The following is a 13,422-nucleotide window of genomic DNA, read 5'->3' as shown; positions in this document are numbered from 1 at the left end:
GGCAGCTGCTAGACCGCACCGATAGCCACCAGAAATCACGGAGTCTCCGTTTATGTCACGTTTCACGTCACTCCGTCCTGTGACGTCATAAGAGTTCTCGAGTTTGAATCTGGGCGGCGGGAAAAACTTTTTCAACTTCAAATTGAAATTTCTCTAAAAATAAATGCATCTTTCGCTCCCGGACAAGCGGCAACAAAGCCATGAAATGCCGAACTATCAGATTTTGCTAACAAAAAAATTTTGAAAGGGTTCTCCTCAGTGTCCCTTTAAAAAATTGAGCTTGCCAAGGAAAAGGCGAAGCCATGGTTTTTGTACAGGCAGCCACTTTCATCCCACATAGTTTTAGCCTAGAAGCTGCACATTTTGAGCCATGGAGGACAAGAGAAAAGCGAACAGAAACGGGTAGAACTGCATCTTGCACAGCAGAGCCTTACGTGTAGTCTCTTGTGCCCAGTGGCTGAAGTGGGCCACATCTCACTGAATGAAGGGGTCGCATTTGCTTTGTCTTCAGGTGTCACGGGAGAGCATGGACTGTTCGTGTTGTCTTCATTCAATTCGGCAGCTCTCATTTTGTTTGTCTGCTATGGGGGTTGCGTCGTTTGCCCCGTTGCTGAGATGTCTATTTTGCACTGCTTTGTAGCAACATTCAGCGCACGACAACACCAGTTTAGAACACTTTGTGAGAAATATAGTAGGCTCCCTTGTCCTGTAAGCTTAGACTTTTCTTCAGTGCACATAACTGTTATTCTGAGAATGGTACACAAGTTATTAGTGTATGAAATAATATTAGAATTATTACTACTGTATGCAACGAGAACTGACGATTTACTCCGCCCCCGCCTTTTATCCGCAGCCTGTGACGTAGTCATGTGGTCTGCCGATCACATATCAATGACAAGTACTATAATAGAATTTGCATGCAATACTTGTTTGTGCAGGCAGTGACAGCAGCAGCAGTGACCTGTCGTCCCTGGCCTCTCAGCCGTCATCGACAACAGCCACCAACACGCTTCTGGCCGTGGATGGCCGGTGGCCTGGCACCCCCCGGCGCCTGCTGCGCCACATCGAGGGCAGCGACATGAAGATCGACTCGGGGCAGTTCAACCCAGACGCCCTCTGGAAGCGCAGCCTGGCTGGGTGCAGTTTCTTCTCGTTTGGTGGTGGTGCACTGTGGGAGAAGGAAGTGTTTAGGGGCTGTTTGCAGTGTGCTATTTTTATTTGTTGCCCTCATTTGTGGCACAGCTGGGCACAATGTGGCACATTCTCACGCCAATGCTAATGCATAAGGTCTTGAAACTATTTTTTTTACTTCTGGTAAGATTCTTATTAAAATCGGTCTGTAATAATAATAAGGGAGTACTTACTGACATCCACCCGAGCACAGCCATACAGCTACAAAGGAAATCTAGACAGCTTTCTCAGAAACTTCGTAGTTAAAGAAAAATTCGTCCTGGTCCGGGGTTCTAACATGGGAACGCCACTTCACCGGAGCAGTCGCTCTACCATCTGAGCTAACCGGGACAGCAAGCTTATTGTAGAGTGAGAGTGAATTCGTCAATAACTCCAAGTGCAACTCGAAGTCCGCTCCTGCGAAGCGGTGGTCCCGGGTTCGAACCTCGGACCAGGACGAATTTTTCTTTAACTACGAAGTTTCTGAGAAAGCTGTATCGCTTTCCTTTGTAGCTGTACAGCTGCGCTCAGGTGCATGTCAATGAGTAATTACTCCCTTATTTCAAATCTACTCCACCTTGGGGAATTCCTCTAAACATTGATCAAAATCAGTCTGTACGTGTGGTTTTTATGCAGAGTCCAAATACTCATTTAGTGTTTGAATAGCACAATCAAAATTTGAGATATATGTAATTTTGTGATTTTAATTGCCCTTTTTTACAATCTATGAGGCAAGAAATGTTTATAAATTGTCCGAGATATTTACAGAACTGAATCACCCAAGATGTACTTTGCTGTAGATGCTGTTCTTATACTTGCCTTGCTGAAAATACATTGCTAAAAAATCCTATGAATAGAACATGCAAAACAGGTTTACTGGTAATTTAGGAAAGCAACTAAATAAATTTAATGCATATTGTAAAAACCAGTAAAAATAGCATCCCCCGCAGGGGTGTCTGCTACATGCAGACGCTGGTGAGTTGCGACACCACGTATTCCTGAGCATCCGCTGTGGGATACACAGGTAACCCCCGCGACTCTGCTCATTTCTGCCCCAGCACTGACGTGTCGTCACGGCAGCGCGCTGCCTTCTGCGGACAGGGTAGCACGTCTAAGCTTGACGGCAACGATTTGCTGCCAGGGAGGCAATGCCCGAAGGGATAAAAGGGGGGGAACGCGCGGCGGGAAGCGACTCTCGCTGCTGGACCTTACCTAAGTGCCCCACGGACCCCTTTCGCTGCCCGCCGGCCCCCGAACACCAACGCCGGTCGACGTCAACGACTTGGTGAGCTACTGAACATCTATTTTACGGATAGAACATTCTTCCGCAGTGTGCTTTACCTCGCGTTAGGATAATAAACTATTTCCTAGCGTGGCCTGCTGTTGCCTATTTCATCCGGACCTGCCGTGGCTGCGACTCTGTGCCACGGGTTGAGGAAACGTGTTGCGTACTTGAATAACGCCTGCGTGTAGCTTGCACGGAAGCTCGCCTTCCCGGCCGGCTGAGCGCAGAGTGACCCCACATCTTGTCGCCCGAACGTGGGGCGAACTAGGCAATCGAGCAGTGACCTTTGTTGGAGCGAACGACTACCTTCGCCCTAACAAAGGATGGCAGCCGGCAGGAGTGACTTGCAGTCTTTGTTTATGCTGTCAGAGCCAGCGGCACATAACCAGGGCTCCCTACTTGACGTGCCGTTGGTAGGGTTTGAATTTGTGAATCTTGGGCGTTCCACGCGGAATAGCCGAGGAACATCCCCTGACGCGTTGGTAGGACTTAGGCCTGGCATAGGGGGCTCCACATCAGGCGCCTCGCCGCTCCGCGGCGTGAACAATGAGGCACCTAGGCCTCATCATTCGACGCCATCAGCGGCTGCGCCCAACTCCGGGGGCGTTAGTCCGCAATCATCCGAGGTGCTCTTGCAGAACGCAATGCAGGTTATGCAGAGTCTAGCGGGTATTTTGCAAAGCAATTTGCAAGCCCCGGCCCAGTCACCACGTGTTCGGACAGACTTGCCTACCTACACGGGGTACCACGACAGCACGGGAGCAAACGAGTACCTCGACCGTGTGCTGCATTATCAGCAAGTGACAGGGATCGCAGACGCCAAAATGCTCACGCATGTTGTGCCTGTTTCTTTGACGGAGCAAGCGACTCGCTGGTACCGGCTAGCCGGCAACCGAGCGTGGACAATGGAGGAGTTTTGCGCAAGCTTCCGCGACGAATTCCTTCCCGCAAACTATGAGTGGCGTTTGAGGAGAGAGCTGGAGCTCCGAACCCAGCACCCCGACGAGTCTCTGTTAGAGTACGTCCGTGCGATGGATGAACTTTATCGTCTCGCTGACCCTCGCGCCACGAACACGGAGAAAGTTGAGCGTGTCACAAGACAAGCGCACCCAACTTTCACGGCCTACCGGAGAGGAGTCAGGTTCAGAGATTTGGATGAGCTGGCAGCTGAGGCGAAGCGCATTCAGGGAGACATCCTCTCTGCGCGAGCGTATCGGCCGCCGCCACCCGCATCGCTTTCACTTGAGCCGCGCTGCGCATGGAATGGCAGCTCAGCGCGCAGTCCATCTAGAGCTGAAGCGTCAGCACAGTTTGCTGACGAGCGTATCCCAAGGGGTTGGGAGTTGTCCGACCGCGCTTTGGACCCATTCAGCTACGCGTTGCGAACAGCACATGCTGCCGCAGAGCGGAACGAACCTAGGCGAGATCGCGAGGCCGACACGCGGCCGCGCCGCGAGTTCGAGATGACTGACCGGAACGTGGCGACCAGCGTCTAGCCCATCGGGGCCCGGCCAACCGTTGCTACCGGTGCGACCAGCCGGGGCACTCCGCCCGCGAGTGTGGCCACCCTCCCGCCCGTGACCAAACACGGTCGGGAAACGGCCAAAGCTGCCGGTGATCGACCTTCAGTCCGGCGCGGCGTACACAGAAAACCCTGGTTTGCTAGCGCCTTTGGCATGTCGCATAGGAAGTTCTGTTGACCTGTCAGCGCCTTTCATTGAGCTAACGATAGCTCGAAAGAAATTCACCGCGTTACTAGATACAGGAGCAAGCGCTTCTTTGTCGGTGACGAGGTGTTAAACCATCTCCGCGAGAACAAAATCCGGCTGAGAGAGTGCGATACCACTTCTCACCTCGCGAGCGGCACAGCGCAATCAAGCGGTGCAGCTAGGATAGTGGTTCGCTGGGAAAGACGCGTGCGGCGACAACGCCTCGTTTATCTTCCCTGTTTATCCATTCCTGTAATTCTTGGACGAGACTTCCTAGCCAAGACAGGTATTGTGATAAACATCAGCAGCGGAGGCTACAGGGAGCGCACATCAGGCACCTTGAAGCCTTTCACGAAAGCGCCCGCGGCGTCGCAGACCATTCAGACTCCGAACGCGGCGTGAGCGGGGGGAGACCGTGACAAATCCACCCCGCCAGCCCGAGATCCAGGAGGCGAGCGGACCATTGCCGCTGAGGGAGAGGGCAGGGAGAAGGTTGCCGCGGTAGAAAGCTGCTCTGCTGCGCAGGGAGGGTCAGCGCACCCCTTGTTGTCGGAAGTGAACAGCGTGACGGAGAGGGAGAAGGCACGGTTGTCATCGTTCCTCTATGAATACAACGCGACATTCACTGACCGCCCGGGCCTCACTACCCTAGTCGGGCGCCGAATAGACATGGGTGACGCACCGCCTTGGAAGTGCAATCCTAGACCAATTAGCTTGGCCAAGAGAAAAGCACTGGACAGCGCCTTAGACGAACTTATCGACACTGGCTGTTGTTGAGAGGTCTAACAGCCCTTGGGGCTTCCCGGTAGTCTTGGTTCCAAAGAAAGACGATACATATCGACTTTGCGTGGACTACCGCAAGCTGAATGAGGTTACGAGGAAAGACGCGTACCCTCTACCAACCATTTCTTCCCTAGTGTTCAACCTAGGTGGGGCGAAGTACTTCACAACGCTCGATGCTAGCCGCGGATACTTTCAGGTTGAAATGAATGAGCGGGACAAGGAGAAAACTGCTTTCACTTGTCACAGAGGCCTTTTCCAGTTCAAGAGAATGTCTTTTGGCTTGGTAGGAGCACCCACTACTTATCAGCGCCTAATGGACCGTGTTCTGGGAGATGCGAAGTGGCAACATGCGCTCGCGTACCTAGACGACATCGTGGTGTACTCGAAAACGTTCGAGGAACACCTGCGCCACTTGAGGGACATCCTAGAGAGGCTGAGGTCCGCGGGAATCACTTTGAACCCGAAGAAGGCACAGATCGCCGCGACCCGAATAACACTGTTGGGGTTCACGATCGACAGAGGCCGCATTCTGCCGTGCGACGATAAGCTTGAGGCTTTGCTTAAGTGTCCGTCGCCCACAGATATAGCCGGTCTCAGGCGCTTCCTGGAAATGGCGTACTTTTATCGCCAGTTCATCCCAGATTGCGCAGTGCTGCAGGCGCCTTTGACAAAGCTTTTGAAGAAAGGCGAGCGCTGGAGTTGGGGTCACGAGCAAGAGGATGCACTGCGCAACCTCACCAAAGTGCTCGCTGACACGGCTGAGTTGCAGCTACCCGACCTAAACAGGGAGTTTGTGATTCAAACCGACGCAAACGACCTGGGCTTAGGAGCAGTGTTGCTTCAGGAGCATGAAGGCGTTCTCCGTCCAGTAGCTTTCGCGAGCTGTTCGTTGACGCCGGCAGAGAGAAACTACTCGGTGACAGAGAAGGAATGTCTCGCGATAGTTTTTGCTCTGCGTAAGTTCGACTACTACGTCGATGGGGTGGCATTTGTGATCGAGACGGATCACATGGCGCTCACCTGGCTGAGACGACTCAGCGAGCCAAGCGGCCGCCTAGCGCGTTGGTCCCTGTTGCTGCAGCGTTGCGACTTCACCGTGCGCTACCGCAAAGGAAAAAACAACGCTGTGGCTGACGCACTCTCGCGAGCCCATGTAAGGAACGCGGACCAACCGTTGATCCAGGGCGAGAACGTGAACCATGTGGACTACGCGAGTTCCGTGACGAAGGAAAACATTTAATTTAAGCAAGTGAGAAGCATTTTGTGTTTACAAACACATTCTCCTTCACAGCAAAACAAAACTTTGCTGATGTGGTGCGCAGGGGCGTAGCACCACACAGCACTCCGGCAACTGCAAAGGCCACTTTCACAGAGCCTATGGCAGGGCCATTCACGCCCCAGGCAGGGCCAGCGAAAGCTGCCCTGTCATTGCCAAAGCAGGGAGCGCTGGTCCATGGGTCGGCATCCCGCAGGCCCTCCCCCCTGTCGGCAGAGGCCTGAAACTAACACAGCCGCGGCTGCGCGGTCCTCCAGCACCTGTGCCAATGTGATGGATATAACCCCCCACTCCGCCTGATTTACAGCGGCGGAACATCTCTTGAGCGAAAAAAAGACAGGCCCCTCATAACGGGCCTACTACATAAGTAAATCCCCTTTCATTTCCTCTCAAAAGCATAAACACGGCTCTTTTAATTCACTGGAATTGTAGTGGACTTATGTGGAATTACAGTGACATAACACATATTTTAGGGTCAATGTTACCCATAGTTTTATGTCTTCAGGAGGCCAATCTTGGTCCATAACATGTGCATATCCTGAAACATTATAAAACTTTTAGACGCGATCGCGAGCAGGCAAATTGACTCTCGGGAGGCATCGCAATTGTCGTTCAAAGTAGCGTCCCTGCTCAAGAAATCAAGCTTAATACGAAACTTGAGGCGGTTGCAGTCAGCATCGTCAGCTATAAAACACTAACAATCTGTTCTGTATACATTCCTCCACATTTTACATTAGCAGTCCATGATCTACAAGAACTGATAGATGAACTTCCAGAGCCATATCTGGTAGTTGGGGATTTTAACACTCACTCTCCTTTTTGGGGAAGCGAGTGCTGCGACTCTAGGGGGCGAACAATCGAATATTTTATTCTCGCAAACAATATATGTCTTTTAAACACGGAAAAGGCCACATACTGCTCTACAACCTATGAGCTGTTTAGATTTGTCTTTTAGTTCCCCATCTATTTTTAACGATTTTAAATGGGATGCTATGGACAACCCATATGGCAGCGATCACCTTCCTGTGTTAATAAGTTTGACATCTGCACCAGAAATCATCCCAACTAAACTGCGACGTTGGAAGCTGCATTTAGTAGACTTGGAAATTTTTGGAGCACAAGCCAACTTAGAAGATATAGTTTTAGAAAACCTCACCATCGATGAGATAAACGAAATGTTCACGAATTGTATAATTACTGCCGCACAATTACCTATTCCTCAGTCTTCAGGAGTGGTGCGGCAAAAACACAGTGTAGTGGACAAAAGAGTGCATGGAAGCAAAAAAACAACAAAATAGAGCTTGGGGCAAATTTCGCAGGTACCTTACACATGAGAACCTCGTATGTTTTAAAAAGACGAGCAAAAGCTCGGTACGTCCGTCGCAGTGCCGAGAAAGCTTCATGGCAGAGTTACATTTCTTCTGTAAGCTGTCAAATAACTTCAAATAAAATGTGGGAACAGGTTTGGATATTAAATGGCAACTTCTCACTGTTCACGATTCCTCTTTTGACAACACCTGGCATACAAACAAGCATAAAGGAACAAGCAGACATTTTGGGGGAACACTTCGCTGCAGTTTCTAGTTCATCTCACTATACGCAGTCATTCCTGAAATACAAAAGCATTGCCGAAAAACAAAGACTTCCAACAAATGGAGGTGCAAACCAACAATACAACAATTTAATCACTTTCCAAGAAATAAATGCTGTACTGTCTGCCGGCAAAAAAACTGCTCCAGGACCCGACCAGATACACTATCAAATGCTTGCCCATCTTTCCCAGCCTGCCATAGAGGCACTCTTGAATTTCTTCAACAAAATATTCATGGAAGGAAAAATGCCTAAGGCATGGAAAACACCAGTGATAGTGCCATTGCTGAAACCTGGAAAACCACCAACTTGACCAAGTAGCTATTGGCCGATAGCCCTCACAAGCTGTCTCGCGAAATCCTTCGAAAGTGCCCTTAATATAAGATTAACATTTGTCCTTGAATCCCGCGAACTTCTTGATGTCCATCAATGCGGTTATGAAAAGGAATGCTCAACAACAGACCATTTAGTTCGCCTCGAAAACATAATAAGAGAAGCTTTTATACACAAACAGCACTGTCTTGCCGTTTTCTTCGATATGGAGAAAGCGTATGATACAACCTGGAGGTTTGGGATCCTCCGCAACCTGGGCGACCTAGGTATCCGCGGTAGGATGTTAAACTGCCTCACTGACTTCCATTTCAACCACTCATTTCAAGTATGCCTGGGATCAACCCTGTCCAGGAGCTTCGTTCAAGAGAACAGGGTTCCTCAGGGGTGTATTTTAAGCACGACATTGTTTATTATAAAAATGAATTCCATAAGTAAAATAATCCCAAAGTCCATCCTGTATTCAGTGTATGTTGATGATCTTCAAATAGCCTGCACATCCTCAAACGTAGCAACATGCGAGAGACAAATACAGTTGACAATGAATAAACTAGTGACATGGGCAGATCAGAACGGTTTCCAGTTTTCCACACAGAAAACAGTAGCCATCCTTTTCTCGCTGAAACGAGGCATAACAAGCCGACCCATTTATACACCTGAACGGAACACAGATACCCGTCAAAATTGAGCACAAATTTCTTGGGATAACTTTTGACAAAAAACTCAGTTTCCTGCCTCATATAAATGCACTGAAAAAGAAAGCCTCCGGATCCCTAAATATACTCAGAGTACTGTCACGTAAACGTTGGGGTGCTGACAGGACATGTCTTTTACAAATTTATCGCTCCGTGGTGCGCTCCACCTTAGACTACGGATGTATAGTTTACGGGTCAGCGAGACCTTCGTACCTGAAACGACTAGATCCAATACATAATTTAGGCTTCGTCTTTCCTCTGGTGCTTACAGGACATCGCCGATAAATAGTCTTTACGTAGAAATCAACAAACCGTTCCTTACAGATAGAAGAACCATGCTCACATGCTCATACATTTTAAAAATCTGTTCACTGCCCAAACACCTACCCAATAGTCACAAAGTGCCCATCTAGAACATTGTTTAACAATAAACCGCTCGCTATCAGGCCACTCCTCCTGCGTTTTGAAGAAATGTGCCAAAACCTCGGTGCACTAGATACATTACCTGACATTCCTCGGAGACGAGATCCACTACCTCCATGGTACAATTTTCCTGCAGTCTGTGATCTCACTCGTACATAGTTTCATAAAAAACGAACTCCGCAACAACATATACTACAAGAATTCCTTGCACTTGAAGAAAAATACAGTAGTTTTACGCAGTTTTATACAGATGGCTCAAAAACGGATGTTTACGTAGGAAGCACAGTGGTCCGAGGGAAGTTGGAGAAAACGGTACGACTTCCACAGTGCTCATCCATCTTCACTGCAGAATGTTACGCAGTCTGTATGGCCGTAGAAAAAATAGAAAACGAAAACCTCACCAACAGTATTATTTACACAAATTCCCTCAGTATACTTACAGCTCTGCACTCTAGAAATGCAGTCACTCCGATTCTTGGTGACATCATACACAAGATAGTAACAGCCACAGCTCGAGGACAAAACATAAAATTCTGCTGGGTTCCGTCATGTCGGAATAAGAGGCAACGAGAGGGCAGATTTCTGCGCTGCTAAAACTCGTGGCAAAGAAATTGAAAAAGTAAATATACCTTTTAAGGATTGCATAAACATAGTACAGCGATCAGAAGCGTGAATTGCTGGGCGAGTTGGTACATGTTCACGTGAAAAAACCAGCGAGAAAAGATGCAAGACCAGAGGAAGACGCACACAGACCCGCCGGCGACAGTCTGTGTGTGTCTTCCTCTGGTCTTGCTTCTTTTCTCGCTGGTTAGTACAGCGTAAACTAAGAGAAAAATGGCAGTCCGCATGGAATGGCAAAGTGAATAATAAACGACACTTGGTAAAACCGGTTTTTGGTGAAATTAAGTCGTGTTCACCAGGAACGTTTTAAGGAAGTGATTTTATGCCGTCTTCGGATAGGCCACATGCACCTTACGCACAACTTCCTGCTAACAAAACAAAACAAACCTTTTTGCAAATGTGGAGATGACCTTACTGTTAATCACATTTTATTTTCATGTGTGAAACTTGAAACACTAAGAAAGAAGTATTTTACTCAATTTTATAATGAATGCATTCCTTTTCATCCAGCACTCCTCTTAGATGATAATGCCATTGTTAACGTGCCTTCCGTTTTTAGCTTTTTAAAAGAAGCAGGGGTACTTGAAAAACTGTAAATTTTGAACCACTGGTTCATTTTGAGCCCTTCACTACGGCGTCTCTCATAGCCTGAGTCGCTTTGGGACGTTAAACCCCCATAAATCAATCAATCAAATCAACATTGAACCCCACCTATCCATCACACTTCACGATTTAGAAAGACTTTTAATCAATGGCGGGAGGCGTATCTTTTAGTTGGGGATTTTAATGCTCAGCCCTCTTATTGGGGAAGTGAACAAACGGACATCAGAGGCCGGATTCTAAATGATTTTATTCTCTGCCCCTGAACACGGCTAAACACGCTTACTGTTCTCCAAGCAATGGGAAAATAAGCTGCCCAGATTTATCTTTTTCTTCACCAAGTGTTTTTACCGACTTTAAAGGGGATGTTCTTGATAACCTGTATGGGAGCGATCACCTTCCTGTCACAATGAGCCTGTAATCCTCACCAACAGTCATCCTGACAAAACCACGCCGTTGGAAGCTACATTTAGCCAACAGGGAATTGTTTAGAGAAAAGGTCAGTTTAGAGAATATTGCTTTATAAAATCTCGGCATAGACGAAATAAATGCAACATTCACAACATGCATCCTTACTGCTGCACACTTTTCAATCCCAAAATCATAAGGAACGGTCCGTCAGAACCACAAAGTGTGGTACACACGTGCATGCAAGGAGGCAAAAAAACTGCAAAATAAAGCATGGGGAGCCTCTCACAAATACCCAACACACGAGAACCTTATCCTTTTCAAAAAGGCGAGAGCACTAGCATGGTATATTCGGCGCAGTGCCGAAGAAACATCCTGGAGAGCTTATGTATCATCTATAAACAGTTCAACCTCATCAAAGAAAATGTGGGAGCAAGGTCGAAAATTAAATGGTAGCTACTCACCCTTCACAGTTCCTTTTTTGACAACACCCGGTACACAAACAAATATAGGGGAACAGGCAGACAGGTTGGGGGAGCACTTTGCACACTATAGCCAGTCATTTCTAAAATACAAAAGCATAGCTGAAAAACACAGGCTCCCAACAAGTGGAGGTGTGAATGGAAAATACAGTTGTCTAATTACCCTCCGAGAAATCTACAGAGTACTCTATGCTGGCAAAAAAACTGCTCCAGGACACGACCAGGTACACTGCAAAATGCTTGCCCATCTTTCCCAACCTGCCATAGAAGCACTCGAATTTCTTTAATAAAATATTCATAGAAGGAAAAATACCCAACGAATGGAAAAGAGCCATTATGGCACCATTTCTGAACTGGAAATCTGCCAACCTCTCCTAGCAGCTACAGGCCAATAGCCCTTACAAGCTGTCTCGCCAAATCTTCTGAAAGTGTTCTAAATATAAGATTACTTTTGTCCTTGAAACTCACAAACTTCTTGGCATCCATCAATGCAGTTTTATAAATGCATGCTCAACAATTTACCATATAGTTTGCCTCGAAAACACAATCAGAGAGACTTTTATACATAACAACACTGCTTTGCTGTTTTCTAGAGAAAGCATATGACACAACGTGGAGATTTGGGATTCTTGGCGACCTTGCAGAGCTTGGCATCTTCGGCAGGATGTTAAACTGCCTAAGCAACTTCCTGTCGAACTGCTCATTTCAAGTACGCCTGGGATCAACCCTTTCCAGGAACTTTGTTCAAGAGAACGGGGTTCCTCAGGGGTGTATTTTAAGCACAACACTGTTTATTGCAAATAGAAGAATCCCTAAGTCTATGATGTACTCGGTCTATGACGATGACCTTCAAATAGCTTGTACATCCTCCAATGTAGCAACATGCGAGGGACTAACATAGTTAACAATAAACAAACTAGAGAAATGGGCAGACAAAAATGGATTCCAGTTCTCCACACAGAAAACAGTGGGCGTGCTGTTCTCACTAAAACGAAGTCTACAATCCAACCCCAGCTTACACCTAAAAAAAATCGAACTGCCTATAAAAAGTGAGGTAAAATTTCTGGGCATCACTTTTGACAAAATGCTGGCATTCCTACCTCACATTAATGCTCTAAAAGAGAAAGCCTCCCAATCCTTAAACATACTTAAAGTACTTTCCCGAAAACACTGGGGTTCTGATAGGACATGCCTTTTACAAATATCGGTCTGTTGTTCGTTCTACCTTAGATTACGGATGTATAGTTTATGGGTCAGCGAGACTATCGTATCTTAAACGATGGGATCCAATACATAATTTAGGTTTGCGTCTTTCCACTGGTGCATACAGGACGTCACCCATAAACACTGTTTATGCCTGTGTGTAGAAACTAATGAAGCATCACTTACAGACAGAAGAACGATGCTAACGTCTTCATACATTCTAAAAATCCGTTCACTACCTAAACATATCTGTCACCAAATAGCAACAAAGTGCCCATCTAGAACACTAACAACAAACCGCAGACTACTAGGCCACTGCTCTTGCGTTTTGAAGAGATGTGCCAAAACCTCGGCCTACTGGACACATTACCTGATATTGCTCGAAGACGCGATCCACTGCCTCCATGGTATCATTTTCCTATAATCTGCGATTTTACTCTTACGCAGTTCCGTAAAAAACAAACTCCACAAGATTTTCTTACACTGGAGGAAACATACAGTACCTTCAGCGCTTTTTATACAGATGGCTTATAAACAGATTTTTATGTTGGAAGCGCAGTAGTGCAAGGGAATTGCAATAAAATCGTAAGGCTTCCACAGTGTTCATCAATCTTCACTGCCGAATGTTGCGCCGTCGCATTGAACAAATACTAAACGAGAACGCCACAAACGGTATTATTTACATGGACTCCCTAAGTTTACTTACTGCTCTCCACCCTAGAAATGCAATCACTCCTGTACTTGGTGACCTCATACTCAACATTGTAACAGGCACAGCTCTAGGACAAAAAAAAAAATGTGTGCTGGGTCCCGAGTCATGTCGGAATAAAAGGGAACGAGAGGGTAG

General features: G+C 47.3%; 2 protein-coding genes across 5 annotated transcripts in view; both read left to right on the top strand.

Moving 5' to 3' along the window:
- pkaap (A-kinase anchoring protein pkaap) overlaps nt 1-13,422 on the top strand; it is a 112,528-nt gene that overhangs the window by 85,427 nt on the left and 13,679 nt on the right. For all 4 annotated transcript variants that reach the window (XM_077655728.1, XM_077655726.1, XM_077655727.1 and 1 more), the window contains one exon: nt 939-1,137. In XM_077655728.1, coding sequence (XP_077511854.1) covers nt 939-1,137 — 199 coding nt within the window. The remainder of the gene's footprint in view (nt 1-938; nt 1,138-13,422) is intronic.
- Nucleotides 2,644-3,951, top strand: LOC144122158 (uncharacterized). Its single transcript, XM_077655729.1, has one exon. The coding sequence runs from the start codon at nt 2,779-2,781 to the stop codon at nt 3,949-3,951; it is 1,173 nt and encodes a 390-aa protein (XP_077511855.1). The 5' UTR covers nt 2,644-2,778.

This window comes from Amblyomma americanum, chromosome 2 (assembly GCF_052857255.1).
Source record: "Amblyomma americanum isolate KBUSLIRL-KWMA chromosome 2, ASM5285725v1, whole genome shotgun sequence".
NCBI lineage: Eukaryota > Metazoa > Arthropoda > Arachnida > Ixodida > Ixodidae > Amblyomma > Amblyomma americanum.
The sequence above is the reverse complement of the archived record's forward strand: the minus strand, read 5'-3'. Positions and strand labels throughout refer to the sequence as shown.

Bases quoted from the DNA above. Each gene is read 5' to 3' on its own strand.
- LOC144122158 (XM_077655729.1), top strand. From the start codon at position 2,779: ATGGCAGCCGGCAGGAGTGACTTGCAGTCTTTGTTTATGCTGTCAGAG.